At 46.7% G+C, this 24,194-nt stretch overlaps 1 protein-coding gene across 3 annotated transcripts in view; it reads left to right on the top strand.

Annotated features, from left to right (window-relative positions):
• TENM4 (teneurin transmembrane protein 4) overlaps positions 1-24,194 on the top strand; it is a 391,446-nt gene that overhangs the window by 254,000 nt on the left and 113,252 nt on the right. For all 3 annotated transcript variants that reach the window (XM_061204090.1, XM_061204087.1, XM_061204089.1), the window contains one exon: positions 15,692-15,877. In XM_061204090.1, the coding sequence (XP_061060073.1) occupies positions 15,692-15,877 (186 nt within the window). The remainder of the gene's footprint in view (positions 1-15,691; positions 15,878-24,194) is intronic.

Below are 24,194 nucleotides of genomic sequence, written 5' to 3' on the forward strand. Positions count from 1 at the left end.
ATGGAGAAAGTGGTTAGCATGGTGGCTGGCACAAGTCGGACACCCAGCAAGGGTAGCTCAAGTCACACCTTTTACGTTATTTGCTCCTGGCACAGCAGGGCTGGCACAGGCACTGCCCAGAGCCTTCTCACCAGGAGCTGCAGGCCGGAAGACGCATCCTATAGGACTGACTCTAGGTGGTGGGGCTGGCAGAAATGGGCCCCTGCTGTCTGGCCCTCCTAGGAAGGAGGACCGTCTCTTGCCTGAGATGAGAGTCTTGCTGTTTGGCATGGAGAACAGGATTTAATGAAAGCAGCTTAAATCAACATGCCCTGCACTCAACAACCAGCCTGTAATGAAATGTGAGCTGACAAGTTTCCCAGCACTTTGGTTAGGTTTGTGGAAACAGTGAAGTCAGACTTTACACAAGTGTTTACTCAGGCCTCTGGGTTCTCAGCAGCTTGGCTTGCCATCTCATCTCAGAAATTCCTCCTTAAATCCTGCCTCATTGATGTGGTCTTTCTTCCTGACAAACCATATAAGATAACTGTTTAAGTAGATTCCTGTGGCCTGGAAGAGCACAGGTTATATGTCCCACTGCCACCCCCAACACACCTCTGTCCTCAGCTCTGGACCCAGTGGAACTTCACTGCTTCAGTCTTTGGGGACGCTGGTGGTGATGGTGGTTGTGATGGTGGTGATAGTGGTGGTGATGATGATGATGGTGGTAGTGATGGGGGTGATGATGATGATGATGGTAGTGATGGGGGTGGTGATGATGGTGGTTGTAATGGTGGTGATGGTGATGATAGTGGTGATGATGATGGTAGTGATGGTGGTGGTGATGATGGTGCTGGTGCTGGTGATGATAGTGGTGGTGATGATGATGGTAGTGATGATGGTGGTGATGGTGATGATGGTGGTGGTGACGGTGATGATAGTTAGTGGCGATGATGATGGTAGTAGTGGTGGGGGTGGTGATGATGGTGGTGATGATGACGATGATGATGGTAGTGATGGGGGTGGTGATGATGGTGGTTGTAATGGTGGTGATGATGATAGTGGTGATGATGATGGTAGTGATGGTGGTGGTGATGATGGTGCTGGTGCTGGTGATGATAGTGGTGGTGATGATGATGATGGTAGTGATGATGGTGGTGATGGTGATGATGGTAGTGATGGGGTTGGTGATGATGGTGGTTGTAATGGTGGTGATGGTGATGATAGTGGTGATGATGATGGTAGTGATGGTGATGGTGATAGGGGTGGTGATGATGGTGGTGGTGATTGCTACTGCAGTTGTTTTACAGATGGGAAAGAGTTAGAGAGAGGAAACGACTTGCCCGAAGTGACTAATGAGTGGCAGAATTTGAATTAAATCTAGGCCCTCTGTTTCCAAGTCCTCAGCTCTTACCTCAAGTCTTCTTTCCATCCAAAGAGGTTTCTTTGCCATTAATCTTGTCTTTTTTCCTGATAAGTCACAGGATGGAGCATTAATTAGAGAGTCATCCATTTCTTAATGCTTATCATGTACCAGGTGCTGAACTAAGTGCTTTCAACCATTATCTTAGTTAAGGGTCATAAGAACCCTGTAAAGGAAATATTACCAGGTCTGTTTTCCACATAAGGAAACTGAAGGTCAGAACTAAGTTAAATTCCTTGCCAATATCTCCCCATTGGAAAGTGGCACAGTACGGATGCAACCCAAGTCTGGCTTCAAGGCCTCTCCTAAGCTCTGTGGTGTACTGAGCCATGTATTATAAATGTGCCTCTCTCTTGCCAAACTGTGAACCCCATGAAGTCAGTGTCTGTCATTCTCCCTAGTGCACAGCCTGACGGCCATTAGGTTCTAGTGATTATTGAATGAATGACTTATCCAGGGAATTATCAAAGAAGAATGAGGGGTTACAGCCAAAGGCTCTGCCCAAGAAGATCCCAGCACACTACCAGCTGGACAGTCTAATCCCTTCTCTCAGGATTCCACCCACCTCCCCCGCCGACCCCCAACCTTATCCGCTCCCCCCACGCCCCCATAACACTCTGCAAAGCTAAAACCGAGTTCCTGGGCCCCATCTTTCACTTTCCAGACCTAGCCCATGTTCATTTCATGGGCAGTGCCAGCCAGCCAGAACCCCTCCTGGATAAGAGCTGGCATCATTTCACCTCCTTCAAGCCACCTTCCCCAGGGAGTAGTCCTGCTGGGCTGGGTGCCTCATTGGTTTTGCATAAAGGGGGCATGCTCAGTAGCCCTGCAGAGCAGGAGGACTCCCTCCCCACACCCACCCCCTCAAGTGCTTTAGTTGGCTTTTCATCCTCTTGGTTCAGAGCTGCCTTAGAAAAGGGGGAGAAATTTAACCTCTTTGAGATGGTCCTTAAAATTGGAAAAGCCTACCTTTCTTTCAGAGCCTAATGACTTCTAAATCTTCTAAAATCTTCTAAAGAAGATTTCAGGCTCTGTGGCATTGTCCAGAATACCATATCAGATTCGATCCCTTAAACCCATCATTTGCCCCTTCACTGGCTCTCACGCGGGTCTTCCTTCCCCTCCACCCCAGCCCAGTCATCTCTGTCCTCAGCCTCATCAATTCATTCCTCGTTTCCACTTCTCTATGAGCTCTTTCCAATCTTGTCTTCCATAAATGACCTTTATTTGAGAGGGCCCTCTCACTACATTTTATTCCTTTGGGTTGCTGGCTCACAGAAGCAGTACCTGGCAGAGATTTTGATTGTAAAATGCTCATGCTGGTGGTTTATGATTCTTATCATTTCATTGCAGTTGGATTTCATGGAATAACAGGTAGAGATCTTTTAGAGATTCAATGGTATGGATTTGGGCGTAGCATGTGCAGTCAGAAAGAATTGCATGGGATTTGGAGTAGGACCAAGCTAGATTTTCAAGACTGAGCTTATCCAAAGAATATGGCTAATGATACCTGCCTTGCAGGGCTGTTTTTCAAATTAGTTTTAATATGTGTATATAAAATGCCTAGCATGGTGGCTGGCACTCAGTAAGCACTCAATAAATAAAGTATTAATGTATATTTTTAGAATGCATGACTAAATCTAAATTAGCCAAACAGTCCTTCAACTCTAAGCAATTTAAGTTTGAGGGCAGTTTATATGGTGAAGGCCTGGAGCCAGAACTGGATTGGAGTCTATGTGACCTGAACAACTTGCTTTCTCTCTCGGAGGCTCGGTTTTCTTGTGGTTACTGAGACTCTCTACCCACCCCCCTTCCCCCAGCCCCCGACTCTGGTCATCGAGTCTAAGTGAAGAGTCACTAATGTGCTGACACATTTATCCCCAGACACCAGCGCAAGGGCCCTACGGCGCTAACATTGGCCTCTGCTCAGGGACTGAGCTTCCTGAGCTTTTTCCAGAGAGGAGCACAGCCTCCGCAGAGAGCACCCCAGAACAACTCTGGATGCGCACCCACTGCTGACAAGCACACACGTCCACTCCTTCACTCACAATCCTTCCTGACCTCTCGTGTGCCGGACCATTCTAGGCCCCGGGGATCAACATGCCTCAGGCCATTCAGGAGGTGACATGGAGTCATGCGGTGTTAAGGCCTCTGACCGACGCATTTATGGTGGGTTTGGGGAGCACGAGGGCAGGAGCGTGCACTCGGCCAGGAGCGGGGCAGAGAAGAACCTGGGAAGGTCTTCCCCAGGATGGAGACTTGTGAGCCAGATTGTGAGAGGGGACTGAGGTGGGGTTCCTGGTGGCAAAGGAGGGGAGGGCCGTCCAAGCAGAGGGAACAGCATGTGCAGAAGTACGGAGCAGTCCTCCTTCAGTCTGACTGGAGAGTAGGAGCTGAGGAAGTGAGACCAGAGAGGCAGGCAGGGTCCCAGTCATGGAGTCCACTCAGTGCCTTGCTGAAAGTCTCAAATTAAAAAATCTTTCAATGCGCATTGAAGATTTCCCTCTCAGACTCCACGTCAGGGCTCTTTCTTTAACTCTGTCAGTGCAACATGGCCTAGGTCCTACCTCAGCTTAACGAGAGCTTCTAAAATTCAAACTCAGATCCTTTGAGCTTCCAATTTCTTCTCTATTACTCTCCTCCCCTACCAAAAAGAAAAGCAAATCACAAAGCATAATTAATAACAATAATGACCAGATAGATATGGAACAGAAAAGCTCTGTTACCAAATGAAGTCACAATTGATAACAAAATAAGCCCAATTTAAAAAAAAAAAAAAAGCTGAAAGTAGCAACAGGGTTAAAAAAAAATTAAAGCTCTAAACATAGCAGTTGCATTAGTGCTAAATTTTGAAAATGGTAATTCAGTTTTATTTACGAGGCAAAATATAATTACGTTTAGATTTGAGGGAACAGAATTTAATTCTTACTAATGACAGAAAGACTGAGTGAGATGCTGTAATGCCAGAGAAATTGTCTTCTGTTCATGGATGGGAGAGAAAATTAGATTCAGCGTTGAGCATTCTCCCCTGTTACAAGTCTCATTTGTGTAGCCGGAATTGTTCCCTCTCTGAGAAGCATTAGCTTCTCAACGCAGAAAGCACAGCACCGACATCCAATTAAACATCAAAAGGAAATGATCAGACTGGGCTATTTCTGTATAGGTATGTTATGGGAGGGGAAACTCGAGGTTAGAATTTCACCCAAGGAATCATGTCCGTTGAGACTTGACATTTCCTGTGCCCTTTCCCGACAGCAAGTGACAGCCTAAAATCAAAGTTCAGAATAATAAATATCCAAGAGACTGACAATGAAGCAGAGAAAGAAGTGGATGTGTCAGAAGGAGGCAGAGAAGAGCCCACCAGTTGTCTGGGAAGTAGTGTGGAGGTTCAGACACAATGAGATGGTTACTTCCTAACATTTAATCAAAGCCTGGGAAATTGGGCCCAAACAGGCATGCTACTAAATACTGCCAGAGTCAAAGGTTGATAAACCAGAAGCTGGCAGCTTTGTAATTTAGTAGAATTTCCCCCGACAGCCCTGGAACATTTTCTATCACAACTGGAGCTCTTCAGTATGCAAATATAAGCCCTCCTGAAATTGGGCTTCAGAATTAGGTTTCTATTTGGATGCCCAAGCTGATATCTTGTACAAAATCTCTGGCTGTCTTCCTGAATCAAACTGCTGGTATGGTAACTTTGTAATTTTAAAATAATAACTATCCTTTGAATGGAAATTTTATTTACATTTTACAGAGCTCCTCCATGTATGTGCTTCATGATTTATTCAAACAACAAATATATAAGCCTCTGAAATTGCAGACGGTGTTATTCTCAGGAAACCAGGGTTCAGGGAACTTGAGTGGCTTTCCCAAAGGCACTCTGGGAAAGAAAGGATTCAAATCCAGCCTTCTCTGGGTTCTGAACCCATGCTTATCCCCTGCATAATCCTGCCATTGGCTATTACCAAGGTTTACGCCGATACTGTCCATGGATCAGGTATCAGGTTTACAAGGTACCACTTTACTTGGTGACACTGCCAGGAACCATGTAAATTGGATCATGACCACAGTGGACCTGGCAATACTACAGGGGTTCAGGAAAAGAGCAGTTGCTTTCAGCCGGGGTGATCAAGGTGGCTTCTTGGAGGAAGTGGGATTTAAGGTGGGTGATGGAGGTTGGATCTGAATTGTCAGAGATGGAAGAAAGAGGCAAGCACCTTGCAGCAGCCCACTATAGAAGTCAAAGATTTGCAATGAATACATAGATGAGACAGATCCTGGCATTTTCTAGGAAAGAACCACAGTTTGGAGTAGCTTAGCTGAGGATATTTGTGGCAGTAGTGAGAGGGAGAAGAGGTGAAGGAAGTTAACAGGCATCAGATCATGAATGGCCTTGAAAGAGTTTAGGTTTTATCTGTCAGTGGAAGGCACTGAAAAGTTTCAGGCAGAGCTGTGACATGGTCAGGTTTGGTTTTAGAAAGCTTACTCTAATATTGGCATGCAGTTTGAGGTGCCTGGGGGACTTCTAGGAGGAGGTGTCCAGGAAAGAGTTAGATAGATGAGCACATGACTGGGTGGAGAGGTGGGCCTTCACAAAAGGGTATCAGGGCTGGAGGTCTGAACATCAGCTATCTTTTCACTATACCCAGTTGGACCCTTTCAGTGGGGTAGTGGTTCAGCCCTGGCCACAAATACACATCCCAGTTACCTTTTTTGGCTTCTCTGCTCACCCGTCCTTTCTTGGCTTGTTATCATTCTGCAAAGTCAGAGCGTATTTGGAGGCCTCCCCCATGCTAGCTTTGAACTCCTTTAATCAGGAAGCCAGATACCCTCCAATTAAGGTGAATAGAAGCGACTTACTACTTCCTGTGATAGGTGCTTCATAAAGCTTGAAATTCTAGTCCTGGGGGAATAGATTGGAGACTGCTCTGCACCAACGTACTGGAATCCATTTTTCTGCTTGGTTTGAAAGCTTTCTGAACTCCTTGAGTGAGGTGAAATGCCATGTGGTTTCCAAGGCTGATTAGCTTTCTGCCATCTAGATCTGGGGGACCGAGGCATGGCTTGGAGCAGCTCTGACTCTCAGGTGATAGGGATGGAAGCTGAGAAGTACAGGAGAGTGACTTGGGTTTGGCCTCAATGTCAAAAGGAGATTGATTATTGTAAGGAAGTCAGATGCTCCTTTCCTATACCTTCCTCCCTTCTGGCGTCTTCCTGCAACCTGCACTGAGGCTAAAAAGCCATCTGCCCAATTTTGTGGGAGAGGGAGGGAGAGAGAGTGGGTGCTATAGTCGAGCCAAATTGTTCAAACTGCAGGGATATCTGGCCTGTGGAAGTGAGAGTTAAATTGTAATTAGCCTACTGTGTGCCAGGCATGGTGTCCAGCTTTGTGCTCATTTATACACCTAGGTAGACTTGAGTTCCTTGAGGATAGGAATAATTTGATACAATTTCTGAATCCCCAGCTTCTAAAGGTATCTGGCACATAGTAGGTCCTCAATATATTTTTAAATCAATTTTAAGATTCATTACCGCCATTTTATAAATGACAAAGATAAGGCTCAGATATGTGCCATGTTTGTTTCCCAGAGCTGGGAAGTAGCAGAGAAGGCTTTTATACCCAGCTTGCCCAAATCCAGGCCTCTGCCCTGTGCAAAATCATCGTACCTTGAATAGTTACATGGAGTGCCCTGCCTCAGACCACTGGAATCTGGCGGTACATGGATGCAGTCAAAAGATACATTTTCTATGTGAGACTCACTACAGAGTACAGAGACTAATCTGATGATGGCAGGGTTCTGGAGGCAACACAGGTAGACTAATAACCCTGATAAACAAAGGTTTGCGTAAAGTGCTTTGGAAAGGCAGGAGATGAAGCCCCTTCCAGTGTGGGCACTGCAAGGAGGCTTCAGGGAGGAGGTGGCATTGGAGCCAGACTTCAACATGTGAAGGCTGGGGGAAAGGAGCACCTAGACCATGAAAGCAGCCTATGCAGAGGCACAGAGGAGGGGGCCAAAGAGTGGTGAGGCGCCCCCCCCTTTTAGCCATTTATCTGGCTGGCCCCTTACATGACTATTTCCTAAGGCAGCCATCAACTTCTTGCTCAAGTACTAATATGCACATGACTATGTGACCAAGGACAAGGCACTTCCTCTCTTTGGCCTGTGTTTTCCTGTCTACAGGATGGTTAGAGAATCTCTAAGATACCTTCTCATGCTCTGACCAAGAAAACTGCTCCTCTACCTTTTCCACCTCTTTTTCTCTCTTAACCCCTAAACCCACCTGAAGGCGAGCCCCTGGCCACATCCAGGCCACTTCCTGCCCAGCATCAGCTCTCCCCTGACTCACCCTCTTTCTCCTTCATTTCCCCCTGTTCCCTTAGTCCTCTACTTCCAGCTGTCTTCCTTCATCACTCTCGGCTCCCTGTTTCTGTGCCTTTCTTCCACATCCATCTTGCAAAACCCAGGATCAGTCCAGCCACTCACCATCTCTGATCTTACAGCCGGGCTTCTGAGAGCTATAAGCCAAATCATGTCATGCTCACGACCTTTAGCCCCTCCTGGGTCCTTCCAGCTGCAGTTCTTCTTGTACTTTGTCAGTTCTTACACTCAGTCCCCAAGGGGCTCTTTCAAATGTCCACATCTATCCATTAGCATCCTGCTCAGCAGAGATTCCTACCTCACTGAGAATATGGAGGCCATGGTTTAAGTGCTCTCTCATTATCCTGGTCTGTCCCTTACACGGGTCTTTGCCGCTTACCTCTCCCCAGGGCATGAGGGGCCCAGGAAGCCTGTCCTTCTGATTATCCTCCAGATCCAGTCCTCTCCAGCTGTTGAGAGGAACCTCAATTGTTCACGTCCTCCCCTTGCTCTCCACAGTGTCTTCAAACCCTCCCTTCCCCTGGCTCTTTCTAGCACATAAACGTAAAATAGTTGCCATGTAGTGAGTGTTTACTCTGTAAAAGATGTACGTGACATTAGGCACATTACGTGATGTTCTTTTAAGCCTCACATGAACCTGAGATGTTGGTGTCTCTATCCTATTTTGCAGAAGAGAAAGCTGAGGCACAGAAAGATGAATTAACTAGCCCAAGTCACACAGATGGATGGATGGATGGATGGATGGATGGATAGATGGGCGGTTAGGTGGCCTGTTGACTGAATAGCTGATTGGATGATTAGATGATTGGGTTGATGGACAGATGGATGAGCTGATGGACAGGCAGATGGATGGATGGAGACTGAACAGACAAACAGAAGGAAAAGTACTTAACATGATAAACATTGAGTCAGGGTGAAAAAGGAGACTCAGACTCTGATTTCAGAGATTCTCTAGTCTAGCTGGGGTGAGGATCTAATACATAATTAATAAGGAAATATTTCAGATTACAGCTGAGATTTTGCCTAAACCTGATCCCACAGTTCACAGACCAAAAAGCTGTGTTAATCATAGTCACCTATCATTCTAGCTAAGTACCTTTGAGCAAGTCACTTAGTCTCTCCAAGCAGTTTCCTCGGTGATGGTAAGGGAGTGAAAATAAAATTGCAGGGATGTTGTGAGGATTTAATCAGATAATATTTGTGTGCCACCAATAGTGGTTCTACTATTTCTCCTTATTTTTGCCTCAAATGCTGTTTAGTGTAGCTTGGACTTAAAGTGGCCAAGGATTTCATGAGAAATTCCCCCAAGGGATTTTCAAGGACCAGGATTTCAGAGAAATCCCCCAAACTGGGCACTAACTCAGATGAGCTAGCGATGCAACAGAAAATCCTAGTGGAAATCATTTAAAATTATTTAACCCTTACTAAAATTTCTTAAGGTCACATCTGAGAACCTCAGGTCCTAAGCAGAATAGAGCAATTTTCCCTATTATCCCTTTTAGTGCTAAATACAGACTTATTAAAGGGCTTCCCAGGAGGTCATATGGGGCCAAGGCTCTGCTTTCACATCCCTGGAATTTCAAAGACAGCTTCACCTGTATCTGTTCCTTGCTCAGCAGGAAAGCACACAGATCCTTGTGTGGGGTCCCCTCTATCCCCCTGCTTGTGTCAATTTTGAGCATCTTTCCAAGTCGAAGAAATTTTATGGGAAAATTATATGTAAGTATTTCCCTTTAGGGGAGAGGCACAGCTTCCCTTACCAGCTATTTTAATGAACAGGATTGTAAAGTAAGTCCAGACAAATTAAAACGTAGCTGTGGTAGGTCCCAGGCTTCATCCAGGTTCATATGGGGATTAACATTTAATGAGAGGAGACTGGAGCAGCTTTTCTCCTCGTGTATACACTTTGGAGCACAATTAACCAATAGCCAAACCATATATTTTTCCCTACCCTTTTCATCATGTGTCCACCTGCTTCCACATCATAGAAATGGAACAGGTATGACACGGGCATTGGTGCGAAGGAAGATGTGGGTGAGGGTGTAAGGACTGAGACACTTTAAGGTTACAAGCTATCAGTCGGAGATTGGAGAAGATAAGTTTCTAAGAAGGTTAAGCACAAAGGAGGCTGAGCCTCTGTGTGAATATACTTAACCAAATAAATTTTGTACAATATGGCGCTGGGATAGAGTTGAGCCAACTGACATAACACCTCTGCCATGAGATTTTTTAAAAATTCATCTGTTCTTTCAACAAATATTTGTTGAAAGCTCACGCTCTGCCAGACCTGGTGCCTGCTGCTGGGAACCAAGATGAATAAAAGCTAGAGCCTGCCATCAGGTGGGCTTCCAGTCTAGAGAGAAGACAGACGTGGATACCAGTGAGGCAGAGGTGGGGTGGGGAAGAGGAGGTGCTGGGGGTTGCGGCTTTCTCCAGAAGAACCAGGGTGCTCTTGGGCCTGACCTGGTTGCTCTCCAAGGCCCTGTATAGTTCAGCCAAGAAACTTACAGACTTGGAATAACACTTTAGGACAGTTGGGGATTTTCACCTGATTTTAAGAGGAAGCCGAAGCTACAAATACAGGTGGCTTCTACCTGGGTTTTAACGGTCTTGGCTGATGGTGCCATGCTAGGTAACCAGAGAAAGAGTTTCATACCCAAATTTTGAGGCTGCTGCTAGAAAATATTTTGCTCTTCAGGGAGATGCTTCTCTTCTCGGTGACTCGGAGCTGCACTGATACAGGGTGTTGTAGGTCTCCATCAATCAGTTATGTACATAACACAACATACATAACACAGATTACATAGAGCCATTCACATTTACCCTTTCCTTCAGTTACCACCACTCACTCACCCTGTAGGGGACCATTATTACTCTCCCTGTTTTGAGGGTGAAGAAGTATGGTCCAGAGAGATTAAGTACTTCTCCCAAGGACTCCGCAAGGACTCAAGGAGACCGGAGAGTCGGAATCTGAATCCATGTCTACTGTATGGGTTGTGTACTCTATAGTACGTCAGAGGGTTCCTCCCAGGCCCCAGCCGTCCAGCATGTAGTCAGAAAGCGCTGATGTTGATCACATGACCGTGGCCTAGCCTTTATCAAATGCTTGTTTGTATCAGGTGTGTTGCATGTCAGAATTCACATCTGATCTGACTTCATTCAGTCTGATAACACTTGCCACTACACCCCATTTCCTTTCTTATAAGAATATGTGTGTGCACAGTTTATCATATCCTGACTATGTGCCAGGCTCCATACTAGAAGCTTCACTTCCATTCATCTTAACCCATTTAATTCAATTAGGTTATATCCGTCTGCCATGCTAGAATGTCACTCCTTGAGGTCAGGAAAGAGCCGTGTCTGTCATACTCACCATTGGATCCCCCAGTGCCCGCTCACCATTGGATTTGCACCCAGTGAGTGCTCAAGAAATTAAGCAAATGAGAGTGATTCCTCCACCAACTGTCTGCAGTAGTCAGTGTCATCCCCAGTTTACAACTGAGCAAACTTGAGACTTAGGAGCTGTGACCCGAATTTCACAAAGTACCATTTACATAAAGGGCACAGGAGCGGTCAAAGCACAGTCTTTAGCATCATCCTATTTGGTTTTCACCAGCCACTCTGGGAAGTTATATCTGCTTCAGTGTAAAATCAGAATCAGAGAAGCAAAAATAAAGCAGTTCCTTTTATTTCAAGGGCAAAAAAAAAAAAATTGAGGTATATAAAAAAATAACAATGGGGCCTACAACTTGAGACCAAATGAGGAAGCAGAATCTCAGGTTTCTGCTCCCGTCATGAGGCAGTGGGTCTCCTGCTCTCGGGCTGAGAGCCCATCTGCAGAAGAGAACCTCAACACTGACAGGTTGTGTTACCATCAGCTAGCACCACATAAACATCAAGGTCACCCTGTTCAGGCCCCTTCCATCAAAATGTGTAAGAGCTCACAACACAGCTTGTAAAGGACTAATGGAGGGGTGCTCAGCCACCAGGCAGCTTTAGCTTCGTGCCAGGACAGCATGTCTAGTGTAAACTGGCGGGGAAATGGAGAGTTTGGAGGGACAGCTCCGCAGTCTCCAGAGGAGAAAAGTGAGCTCGGGTGTCTGGGAAACTCTGTGTAGAGAATCTCATTGCATCTCACACATAGCCAGGGTCTGACTTGAACGTAACAAGAGATAAACAACAGGGCCAGAAACGAGGGGAGATCTGCTGGAAGAACCAGGAGGTTCCCTCAAAGGAGAGCCTGCCTCTGTCTAGTCTGTGACTCACTTTCCATATCTGTAAAATGAGCCTGCCTCTGTCTAGTCTGTGACTCAGTTTCCATATCTGTAAAATGAGCCTGCCTCTGTCTAGTCTGTGACTCACTTTCCATATCTGTAAAATGAGCCTGCCTATGTCTAGTCTGTGACTCAGTTTCCATATCTGTAAAATGCTTATCTTGCAGCCTTGCCCTGAGGGTTGTCAAAATGAGGAGAAAGCACCAGATGAACACATGACCTTGTAGAATTCCCCTATGCTCTCTGGGTCTCAGTAGCCTCACCTCTAAGAAGGATAATAGCCAGGTGTTCGCACAGCATTGTTGTGATAGTTAAATGAGAAATTGTATGTGAAGGGTGCTTTGTAAACTGTAAAACCTGATATAAGTGTTAAGTTATTAAGCCAAAAATGGCTTTTCCATACATTACCTCATTTGATCTAACACCAACCGTGTAAGATTGGTAAAGTGGGAATTATTATCCTCATTTTACAGAAATGGAAATCGAGATTCAATGAATTGCATAACTTGCACCTTGAAGATTACCCAGCCAATAAGTGACAAAGCCAAGAATAGATACCAAATCTGTCTGATCCTAAGATTCACAGTTCTTTATTCATTGCATGTAAGCAGAAAGGTGCCGAAGTGAGTAACAGCTGTAGATTACTCGGCTGATCTTAGCAATAAGTTTGGGCTTTGTCTGGGCAATGATCTCCTGTGGGGCAGAGACTATGTCTTATTGACCTCTGTATTCCTAGCACCCGGCACAGTTTCTGGCACATAGCAGGCAGGCATGAACTATTACTGGAACAATAAAGGAATCAGTATGAGCTGTATATCAGGGCTGTGTACGCTCTGAAGTGGGTGCTATCATCATCCCCATTTTACGGAGGAAGAAAATGAAGCTCAGAGCAGTTGAGGAGGCTGTCTAAGGTCCCACAACTGGCAGAACCAAGATTTGGAGTCACACCTGATTCCAAGTCTTACGCTCTTTCACACACACTGCCTCAAAGTTAATTAGTAAAGGAATGAACTACCCAGTAGTGAGGACCTGAAGTGAGACCGTCAAGTGCTGGGGAAGCCCTGCCTCTTCTACTCTCAAGCCCGTGACCTTCAAGTGCCCCGCAGCCCAAAACACCAAGACAGTGAAGTCCAAGTGCCCCGAGGAAGGCTGCCCCACAGCCTGTCCCTCTCCAGGCTCACACCTCGGTGAACAGAAGGGTTGTCTGAAGTTTACTTTCACACCATAAACTGCCACCTGGAAAATGGGCTGAGTAAACCCCAAAAAATGCTAAGCTGAACTTTCCTCCAGGCTCTCAGGTGAAAGTCCCAGCCAGCCCTGAGTGCAGGCCCTGCCTCCGGAGTCACCTGGGTCGATGCCCTTGTAGCGCTGTGCAGAAGGGATGGAAATTTCAGACTTAGGACGTAGGGAGACCCAGGGACCCGAGATTGTCATTCTTCATCTTGAGAAAAATCCAGGACATTGTCCATGTGAGCGAGAAGGGAAGGAAACTTGAAGAACATCTTGAGAAAGCCCCCTTCCTGTAGGGCTGCTGGGTGTCCTGACACTTTGCTCCACAGCTCCACGCTCACTTGGGAAGTTTTCACAAGGGCAACCCACCAGAGATAAGCAGACAGATAGGTCTGGACTGACTCTCAGCCAGGCTGAGCAGGGTGTACCTGAATTGTTTTAAATTCTTAGGCACCTATAGCCCCAGGCACACATGGATTTATTCATTATCCAGCAAACCTTAATTAAGGGTCTGTTCTGTGCTAAGATGTGTGCTGGGTACCAGGCCTAGAGGTGATCAGAATTCATCCAGCCTCAGGTTGTCCTGAGTCTGACAGTGAGACACACAGAAATGGAGAAGCAGTCTATCACGTCACGTGGAAAGGCACGGAACAAGAGAACAACCGCAGAGTGAATCGTGGGAGACTTCTCAGAGGAGGAGGGACACTCCAGCCGAGCCTTAGGGATAGATAATGCTGTGTGACATGGAGGATGTTTATATCATAGACTCCCACAGTCTTAGATGCCATCAGGTTCCCCCCTGCAGTTGATGAGGAAACCAACACCCAGAGAGGGCAAGTGACCTTCCCAAGGTCACACAGCAGATCCGTGGCTGAGCAGACACAGACCTCGCAAACCTGGTCCTTGGACATGTAGTCTAAAACTCACTGTCCTGAGAAATCTTTCTTGAGTTAGTCATCTTGTCATGCCCTTTTCTATCGTCCACTTCACTGAATGCTCAGCATAGCCCTGATGGGCAGCAGAGGTGCTGTGAGGCAGCATCACCAGTGAAGTCAAGGAACCTGCCCAGGGTCACACAGCTTCTGCTCCTGAGCCTGGCATAGAACCCAGGTCCCCTGGCTCCAGGTCAGGGCTCTCTGCACACATTTTACAACAGCCTTTCTCTCCCCTGGGGAGCTGAGAAACCCAGTGTGGTACTGCACGCATTAACTCCCTTTCCAGCTACTTTGCTTGGCAAGATGTCAGGCATAGGAACACACCATAAGTGGGAACTATTACTGTTTTCTGTTTTGTTTTTTTTTTAATTCTTGAACATTTTAGCCGTTGCCTTGTAGATTAATATGGAAGTTCTGAGCCTCTGAGGTCTAATTTTATTTTCTTTTTCAAAAGTAGTTGGACTGTTAGTAGCTTCCAAGCCAGGAGTACAGCTTGGAAGGGGTAATGTGCAAATGCAGCTTGACATGGGTGCCAGTCAATTTAATTTGAAAGAAATTAAAGGTGTTGGGATCTTCGTTTGAAGAATGTTGGGCCACGAGGCACAGAATCGAGTCAGGGTCTCCATCACAGCCCTGGCAGAGAGCATCAAGGGCCCCAGTTGTTCAACTGGTTTCCTAAAAAGGAGTTGTGTTTCAGAGCTTTCGCAACCTCTGCCTGAGTAACCATGAAGTTGTCGCTGGCCCTGGGCCCAAGGGGCTTGTGGATCAGGTCGCGTGTGTCTTTTGCACCGTCTCACAGACGGGCCTTTGTGAAGGGCTGGGCAACTCCAGTCTGGCTGTGAAGTGCCTCCACCCCCAGCCCAGCTGTTTGCTTTGGATGGGAAAGGCCATTTAGATGGTGCTTGGAGTTGGGGTGATGAAGCAGTGAGCAGGAGGGCTGAACATAAACCCAACAGAACACCAGAGGAAACCCCCCTGGGATGCGGGGGCCCAGCCTCCCCTTTCCTCCCATCTCAATTAGAGTCAAAGCTGGAATGAAGTGCAAGCCCAGGACCCTTCATGCACCCCAGCCAGACCCACAGCCACTTCGCTTGGCTCATCCTCACTTTGTTTTCACACATAACTGGTTTTTAATTAAATTTGACTTCTCCTCGCATCTGTTCAGAAGGGCGGTCCCCTTTGGAAGCGGTAAGCACAGAAGCGGGGGCAGGCTGGCCACAGAGAAAAGCAAACAGAGCAGAGCCCTACAATCCACCCCATTGTGGTGAGGAAAGGGGCCCGGGACAGGCCTCTGGCTGGAGAACTCTTCCTGTCCGAGGGTCCTTGTCCACAGAGATTAGCCTCCTGAGCCTCTGGAATCCCGACTGCTCACAGAGCCGAGGTAGGTAGCCAAGTGTGACCCTTGTTCCCAAGAACGACTGGCTCAATACTTGTTTTTTCTCTCTCCCCCTTCTCCCTCCCCCCACCCAGAGATCTGTGCTGCCGAGTGTGGTGGCCACGGCGTCTGCGTGGGGGGCACCTGCCGCTGCGAGGACGGCTGGATGGGGGCGGCCTGCGACCAGCGCGCCTGCCACCCGCGCTGCGCCGAGCACGGGACCTGCCGGGACGGCAAGTGCGAGTGCAGCCCGGGCTGGAACGGCGAGCACTGCACCATCGGTATGAGGGCCAGGCCCCCGCACCTTCTCCAGGGCTGCGCGGTGCCTTTGTCGGGCACTTCGGGGCCCCCATCGCATGTGGGAACTGGGCCAAAAGTCCTTTCATCTGACGACATTATGGCTGGCTTTTCCTAGACATCAGTTGGACTCAAACTCACAATAGGACATTTTTAACCTTTTCCCTCCCACCCTGCATCTCCCAGATCTCAGCTAGCTGGTCAGCGTGCCTTGGGTTTAGCCCTTCCCGGGCCAAAAGCAGTATAACTTTGTGTTAGGAGCTGGGGTTCAGGCATGAGGCAGATGGCTCTACATTAGCAGCTGTGAGCAAGTCCCAAGGCCTCTCAGAGCCTCAGTTTCGTCACCTGTGAAATGGGGATCATAATGCACGTAAAGAGTTTAGCACAGGCTGGCACATCGTACAGTACTCCATAAACGTAGCCATTAAATCAAGTTTATGGTCTGGTTGGGAGGTCTTGGGCTTAGCGCTGAACACCCCCAGTAGCCTCCTAGGCCGGAGCTCCCGAAGAGGCCTGGGATCCTGGGGAAAGCTTCCCGTAGGCCCCAGGCCACATCTGCATCCCATTAGGCCTGGGGTGCCCCCCTCCCCTGTCCTCGGCTTCCGTCCCGTCTGCATTTGTCTCCTTTCCCCTCTCCTGGTGGCTCCTTGGCACCAGCCCCTGCTGAAGCAGCACTGTTGGCGGCAGCTTTCAAAACAAGCTGATCACTCTGTTCCCTTCTCTCTCTCTTTCCTGCTGGTTTTGTTGATTTTAAACACAGCCAGACGTTTGCTTGGTTTATTATCCTGGAATGAACACTCACCAAAAGGTCTTTATTGAATCAACTGGTTTGTGTATGTGTGTTTTAACTTCTTCCCCTTCCACTTTTTTCAAGGAAGGGTCTGTGATCAAATGGCAAGCACATGGCTCTAGGAGACAGGATTCCGGGTGCCTCTCCAGCTCTGACAGTCACCTCTTGATTACAGAAACTGGGAGGCAAGCCCCAAAGATTATGAGGGACACAGGAATTTTGAGCAAATGGAGCTACCTCTTATTTCATATTGTTTAGGCCGCATTCCTTTTGTTTTGCAGCCTGAAATTAGTTTTTATTCATCATCCCTGCCTCCACACCATCGCCCTTTTTATCCATGGCAGTGGAATACCTTATACTTACTAATATTAATAATAATAGGTTCTGATTTTTGAGTATTTACAGCGTGGCAAGCACTGTGCTAAGGGCCTTAACTGCATTCTTTCCCACTCCCATCCGTCACCCTGTGGAGGCACACGTATTACCCCCTCCTTTTCAAGGACCTGAGGCCCAAGGTCACTTAACTGTTAAGAAGTAGGACTGGAAGTTGAGGCTTGGTTTTCTGAGCCTTGGGGAGGAGCTCCTCGCCAGCTGCTTGCTCTGCAGTCCTTGCAGGACAAAGCCCAGGTTTTCTGCAGAGGCCTCTGGCTCTCATCCTTCCCAGAGGCTGGGCCTTCTTATTCTGGTTGGTCTCAGAGTCCCACAGCTAGCTGGCCAGCCACACTCTTACGTAAGAGTCCAGAGACGCTCCATAGCCGCCGGCAGCCCACCCTGCTTTTCCATAGCAGAACGTGCCGCGCTGTCTCACTGCGTGCCTCTGGGTGGCTTCTTTCTGTCAATGTCATCCTATCCCACGACCGCCCTGGACACCTCTTAAAGAAAAGCAGCCCTAGTCACAAGAGAGGCCCACCTGCTTCTTTCAACTCTGCCCTTCCTTCACCTTCACTTTTCTGCATGACTAAGGACCAGCTGACCTTTTAGCCTCCCAGCCCAGAAGGGGACCCATCCCTAGTAAAACCAAAATCAGAGCCCAGAGAGAGTGCGTTCTGTTTTCTATCACTTGCTTATAGAGTCCTCGGTTCACCTTACCAAGTTCCAAAAAGTTTATGGATGTCAGACTTTTATAAGATTAAAGCATCTCGTCTGAGTCAAATGATGAGGGATTTACGGAAATTCTCCCTGCGTCCAGTCACAGATGATTCATGGCAGGGCTTGTGGGCAGGCTGTGTTCCAGCCAGTGTCTCGTGGATGTTCATCAGCCTAGCTTGAAGAACATCTCTTTGTTTTGATGCCAAGAAGTCAAACCAGCCCCTCCCACCTCCCCTGCACACCCTGTTGTCACTCTTTAAGAGCAAATTCCTCCTTGGGATTGCAGATGCTTTTTCCCCTCCGGATAAGAAATACACCAAGGTAAATGTGCACGATTCAAGAGGGAGGTTGACAGTCATAAATACCAGAAAAATGTCACGGGACATTGAAGAAGTAAAGGACTAGTCATAGTGGCTCAGATGAAAGGACTTTGGCTCGGAATTCTATTACCTTTCATTGTGTGGTGAGCGTTTCCTTTGACCCTGTCTAATCTCCCTGCATGGCAACTTGCCCTCTGTGCGTCTCTGCCTGTGGCCAGCTGCATCCCCGCTAGAAACCCAACACCCTAGTGCCGAAGGAACACTTCGGTAACCTTGCTGGATGGAAGGGATGGAGTACGAGATACAAACGAGGGAAACGATGGCGGTGCCTTCTTTTTTCTTTTCAGAATAGATATGAGAAGGAGAAACCCCTTTTTAATCTTTGATGGTAACAAGAAGCACTTTCTTATGTTCCAGGGAACTTCACTCCCTGTGAGGACCATTTAGGAAAAGCAAAAACTGCTGGTGTGAAAAGTTAGAAATTCAAAGTGTTAAATTTTCTCTTGTTATCAGATTTCATCATTATACGATGGGTCATAGCACAGCTAGCTCATACTTTGCAGTGTGGTTTTGTCCCATACCAGAGAAAAGGCCAGGATCCACGATGCTGATTCAGAGACCTCCATGCAGTGGGATCCAAAGAGAGGAAGGCCTGTTCATTTGCACACTGCTGCCCTCCATAAACAGGAAAGAATGACTTGATTCGCTAACAGCTGGCATAAAAGAGTAAGACAAGTCTGGGGTCCTTATGGTCAAGTCCCCAGCTTAAAAACCTTCTTACCCCAGTGACATTTCCCAGAGCAGATTATATAGGAGGAATTAAATATCTCCTTTTGGAGGCTTGGGTCCACCTTTTCTTTTATGGAAGCTACCTGGTTTTTCTCAAAACAGATTGGTTTCAGAATGAAAGGATATTTGGCAATGGCATCCTCTTTAATGACAATATTTTTGTCAAAAAGCAAGACTATTTCAAATCTTAATTCCTTATGTTAGGAATTATCTGTCTCTTTGCAACTTCAAGAAAAGTCTTGGTGACAGCACCATGGGTAGACCACATGGTCGCTGGGGGCTTCAGTTTCTCCCTCTGTGAATCACAGAGTGGGGTGGCTGGAGGAGGCCTGCAGGGGTGATGGAATTCCGGCCCCTCCTCCACTGCCCACAGACTGCACACCCATCACCTGCTTCTAAAACTATCCCACAAATAAAAAAGGATTTTTTCATTTTCACTCTTACTTACTTACTAGTAATACATCCACTTGTGTATACGGAACCCAGTTTCCCTAGTCTAGAACTTAAGGTAAGATGGATTGATTAGGATCCATTTCTCAAGTATATGGTCAACACAGAGTCATCAGAAACATATTTTTGGATGTCTTTTCCAGGAATTTTATGAGTCTTTTAAGTCTGGGGCTTGACCTCCAATTTCTTTAGAGAAAGCTGAAAGTCATAGCTAAATTTAAGAAGGTGTTTAATTTTTCCTATTTCTTTGAAAACACCAACATTTTGGATCACTTCTATGATAGTTATTTTGTTCACTTCACTGCCCCTTGTCTATGAAGTCCCAAAACACATGTGGGAAATGCTAGCTTCTGATTACATTTGTAAAATTCCAACCTTGACCCCAAAGCTGTGATTGTTCAAGATGCCAGATATGCAGAACTATTTACTAGGTTTCAGGAGAACTGTCCAATCATATAAATCTTGATTCTTAAACAAATCCTCCTCTGGGAGTAAAGATCAAAATAATACTCTGATGATGCAATTACTAGAGCGAGCAAAGCCAGACTTCACGATGCAGAGAAATTATAAAGAAAGGCCACACAATCTTCTGGAGTTCTTTGTCCACTTTTGAACGGTAGCTCTAGAGTTTCTTTTTTGTAATCAGACAATCCTTAACCAAGAGCTCACAAGCATTCACAAGGTATCAGCGCCTGTGAGATAATCCTATGCTTATCCATCCTCAGAGGCATTCTCTTACATCATGACCCATGAGTTGTAGGACAAATGCTGACAAGGAGAAAGAGAAAACAGACAGAGATCTACCCCATGTTATCAGAGCAAGAACTTGATTAGTTGATGGTCCTGGGAGCTTTCAGCCCACACATGGTAGGAGTGGGAAACTGGAGACTAGTGAGTGGGCTCCGTGAGCCCCTCTCGGGGTGGGTGCCATTGGCCACTTATTCCTCATTGATCCTTCATCCAAAGAGAGAAGAGCATTAATGTATCCAAGAACTTAACAAGAACATCTCTTTGATGATTTGTCATCCATATGAAAGAAGTTCAGATGACTATAGCCACCCCAATCATCACCTGCCATAATGATCCTTGTTTCACCTGACCTAACGGGTACCAATGATACAACTATTAGAGTCAACTGAGGCTCCTGAAGAATAAGCTTCTTGCCATGTTCTTCACAACCTTTGATGGGGGCGCCTGAAGCTTCTTGGGATTATCTTAAGAGAAATTTCCGGAAACTTCTATCGGTACAGGCAAGTGAAGGAAAGAAGCTTTCATGTTGGAGGTCATAGAAATGCTAAAGAGATCTAAGACCTCACAGGCTACCCTCGTGCTAAGGCTCAGAGCTTGTCTTATAAATAGCTGTGTGCCTCCACTATCTCCACTTTCTTGCATAGTGACAGGAATGTAGAAGCAGCGTGAGAAACATGTCCGATGTTGAAAAAACAAGCGTGGTCCAAGAGGAAAATGACTCTGCTTCCATCGTTTTCATCCTGAAATCTGGAGGAGAAAGATGAAGGAATTTGGGGAAGCCCTGAATCCACCATCCATAATGCAAGCTTAGGGACTTTGCGTCATCTTTTCTTAAAGTTATTGCTTTAAAATCACGATGAAATTTTACGTGACTTGACTCAAGGGCATATGTGCCAAGCTTTTCAAGCAGTGAAAGAAACAGCAGTGTGGACTTCTGCATATGCCTTTTATAAGTAAATGGCATTGGACTTCAAAGACCCAGTTACCGCTTTCATTTTCAATAGAGGCAAGGAAGCTCTATTCCATTCCCAGAAAGCTCTTGGTCTTGGTATTGACTGGCTATTATGAGCTTTTTTCACAGTGTGGCCTGAGGTCACTGTGTGGGGAAGGAATCCCGGGATTTGTGGAATCCACTGTTGTCCCCTGAAACCCACAACACTGATTACGACCCGAGTGTGCCTCCATCACTTCCACTGGCTGCTGTTCCTGCCTGTGGTCTGAGAAATTAGTAAGCATTTTTTAAAGGTACTAAAAACATATTTAATAGAGATCTTTATTGCTAAGTAGTTCTTATAGCAATAGAAGAGAGAGAGAGAGAGCTCTCTGAGGTCAGCCCCTGGGTTTGGGGAGATTAGCCTATATGGTGGATATAATCTCTACTCATCACCAGAGCCATGATATCACCGTTAAGTTTGGAGACGTTTTTCTGGTCGGAGAACTCCCTCCAAGTGGATGCTGCGCAGTGGTATGGTCATTTGAATCCCAATGATGGCATCTCATCCAGCCGAGTCATCCTTGCCAACCCTGTGAGAGAAATCTAGGCTCACTCCATCTCCTCTGTAGCTGGGTTCAGTGTTATTACCAGAACCTGTGATTATGACCCTCCACAAAACTCTGCAGATCTGAAAGCTAAGAACACCAGCTGAGCCAGGAGATCCTGTGTCTTGTGGTTCTCCGATGGCGTATCCTGGGAGATGATGTCTAAGAAATTTTAGATCACTTTGCAAAATTAGATGAATGAGCTTGACTAAGACGCAAGTGACAGATGAACCAAGAATCGAGAAAGTCTTTGCCTTCACCAGAGATGTTTCCTAGGTTGTTTTTCTTGTGGGCTGACCCTGTTTTTCACTGTCTGTCATTCCACAGCTTTGTTCAGTCCTGCTTCATACACCACTCCCCTTTGCTTTCCCTTCTTACAGCCTGTTAGCTCATGGACTGTGCAGCATCTGTAAGAATGAAGGGGAAGCGTGCAGACCCAGTGAAAACTCCTCTTCTCAATTTTCCACTTGGCTCTGCAGCCTCTGGGAGCATATTTCATCTTGAAGCACAGACCACATGGATGCCTGAACTAAGAACATACCCTCTCATCCACCAGTCGTAGGAGGCAAATATATATTGATGAACAGCCACAGTGTCTGTCCTATCCAGAGGATTGAAAACATAAAATTTATATTTCTTTTATGGAGAGAGTAAGAATGTTCTTACAGTTTATAGAGCCCTAGGGCTTCCAGATAAGGCCTCACCATTGCAGTTGAGCCCTCTCTTACGGACTTTTGATTCACGTGTGAAATCGAGCTAAGGGTGGGGACCAGCCCGGCTGAAAGCATCAGCCCTTCAGGAAATGGCCATCTCTCCAGCCTTTGTGGGAACACATGTGGGGGAGGTATAGAGAAGGAGGTGCTAGGGAAGCTCCTCCAATGGCTGTGACCACAGCCCAATAGGAAAGGTGAAATGCTGTGACTGATTTATGCTGGGAATGAAGAGGTCTGCCCTGCCCCAAGCACACAGCCAGGCACCCATGTATACGCACAGTAGGTTTAGTTCAGAGCCACATTTGACACCCATCCTCACAAATGAGCAAAACCTTAGATTGCCAAATAATTCAGTGCTTGGATATAACCCCTCAGTGATGATGTGTGATGATAACAATGATGTATGTGTTGGAAAACAGAGCATACATCATTCTACCTTTTAAGTTAATCAGCATTGAGAAGGAGTCAGGTTTTCTTTTCTTTTTCTTGTCTTTCACAGCAACATCCATTGACCTGCACCTCACATTCTGTGTAAGATGCAAAGGAGAGATGCATCTTACTTAGAACACCACGCATTCTGCATTCAAGTCTATGTGGGCACATGTGTCCATGGAAAATACAAGAATGGCAAACAGATAAGTTAGCAGTATATTTGACCAAAGACTCAACCTACTTCCCTAGTGTATATCAGGGGTGACTCACATTTTGCCTGTTTCCGAATTCCAACCTCCTGGGGTCACCTCTGCCCATGCAGGGTGCCCTCGCTCTTGTCCCGCTGCGTCGCCTGGAGGGAAGGTGGATGCTGCCTTGGGTAGACAAAGGGGCAAGTTCTAGTTTTCCATAAAGCTGATGGAGCAGGAGTGTAGCCACTTTTGCAGCTTCCCATCCTCCTTTTTCTGCTGTTTTCCTTATCCATATGTCTTCTTATTTATATGATCACATTTCCAAACGCCTGGATCACAGAGTGAGTTGACGTTCCTTTTGGCCCTTCCTGGAGAATGTGCTTGCTCTCCCTCCTTCTCTCTCGTGTTGTCCTGTCTTTGGTTTTATTTTCCCCACCCTGGCAGGTCCGTCCCAAATGTGGGGTGCAGCCCCCTTTGTCTCCTTAGCACCTGGCATGGTTATGTGACAGGCAGTATTGCACTTTTTCGATCCTACCTTAAATGTGCTGTCTTTTATTTCCCAAGCGCACTATCTGGATAGGGTAGTTAAAGGTATGGTCTTCCTTCCTCTATTTTCCTATTGTCTTGTGTGTGTGCTTGTGTATGAGCATAACAGACAGAAGAAATGCATATCTAGAAATGTATATATACCCCATAAGCAAGGTGTCTCGATGCTGCCACATCCCAGGCTTTGTCACAGCAGCCACTGCCCAGAGGGCAGAGGGGTTTTGGTCACAAGATGGTTGATACACCTGGAGTGTCATTCTCCCCTGCCCCAGGTGCTCCGTCTTTGTGACATTACCACTGTGCTGTTGTCCTTCTCTCCCCATACACACGTACACCCCCTCACCCTTTCTACCCCATCTCATGTCACCCTGCCCATCCCTTATGGCCCCTGGTCCATCAGAATGAAGATGCTGGGAACCAGGGTGGGTGGCCTGAGACAGGAAGAGACCCCAGAGCAAACTAAGAAATCTTAAGAACTCCATTCCCACTAGTACTAGTACTGTGTGCTAGATACTGTGCCAGGCTCTGGAGAATTGGGGGAAAACAGAGCCCTGACCTCAGGGAGTGAATGGTCTGTTTGTTTGGATTTTTTTTTCCTTTTCAGAGAAGGCCTGACTTTGGTAAGTTTTATTGTTGACGAGTGTTCCCTACAGGCCAAGTAATTCCTTCTGTTTTAAGCATTTACATTAAGT

This window comes from Eubalaena glacialis, chromosome 10 (genome assembly GCF_028564815.1).
Source record: "Eubalaena glacialis isolate mEubGla1 chromosome 10, mEubGla1.1.hap2.+ XY, whole genome shotgun sequence".
Classification (NCBI taxonomy): domain Eukaryota; kingdom Metazoa; phylum Chordata; class Mammalia; order Artiodactyla; family Balaenidae; genus Eubalaena; species Eubalaena glacialis.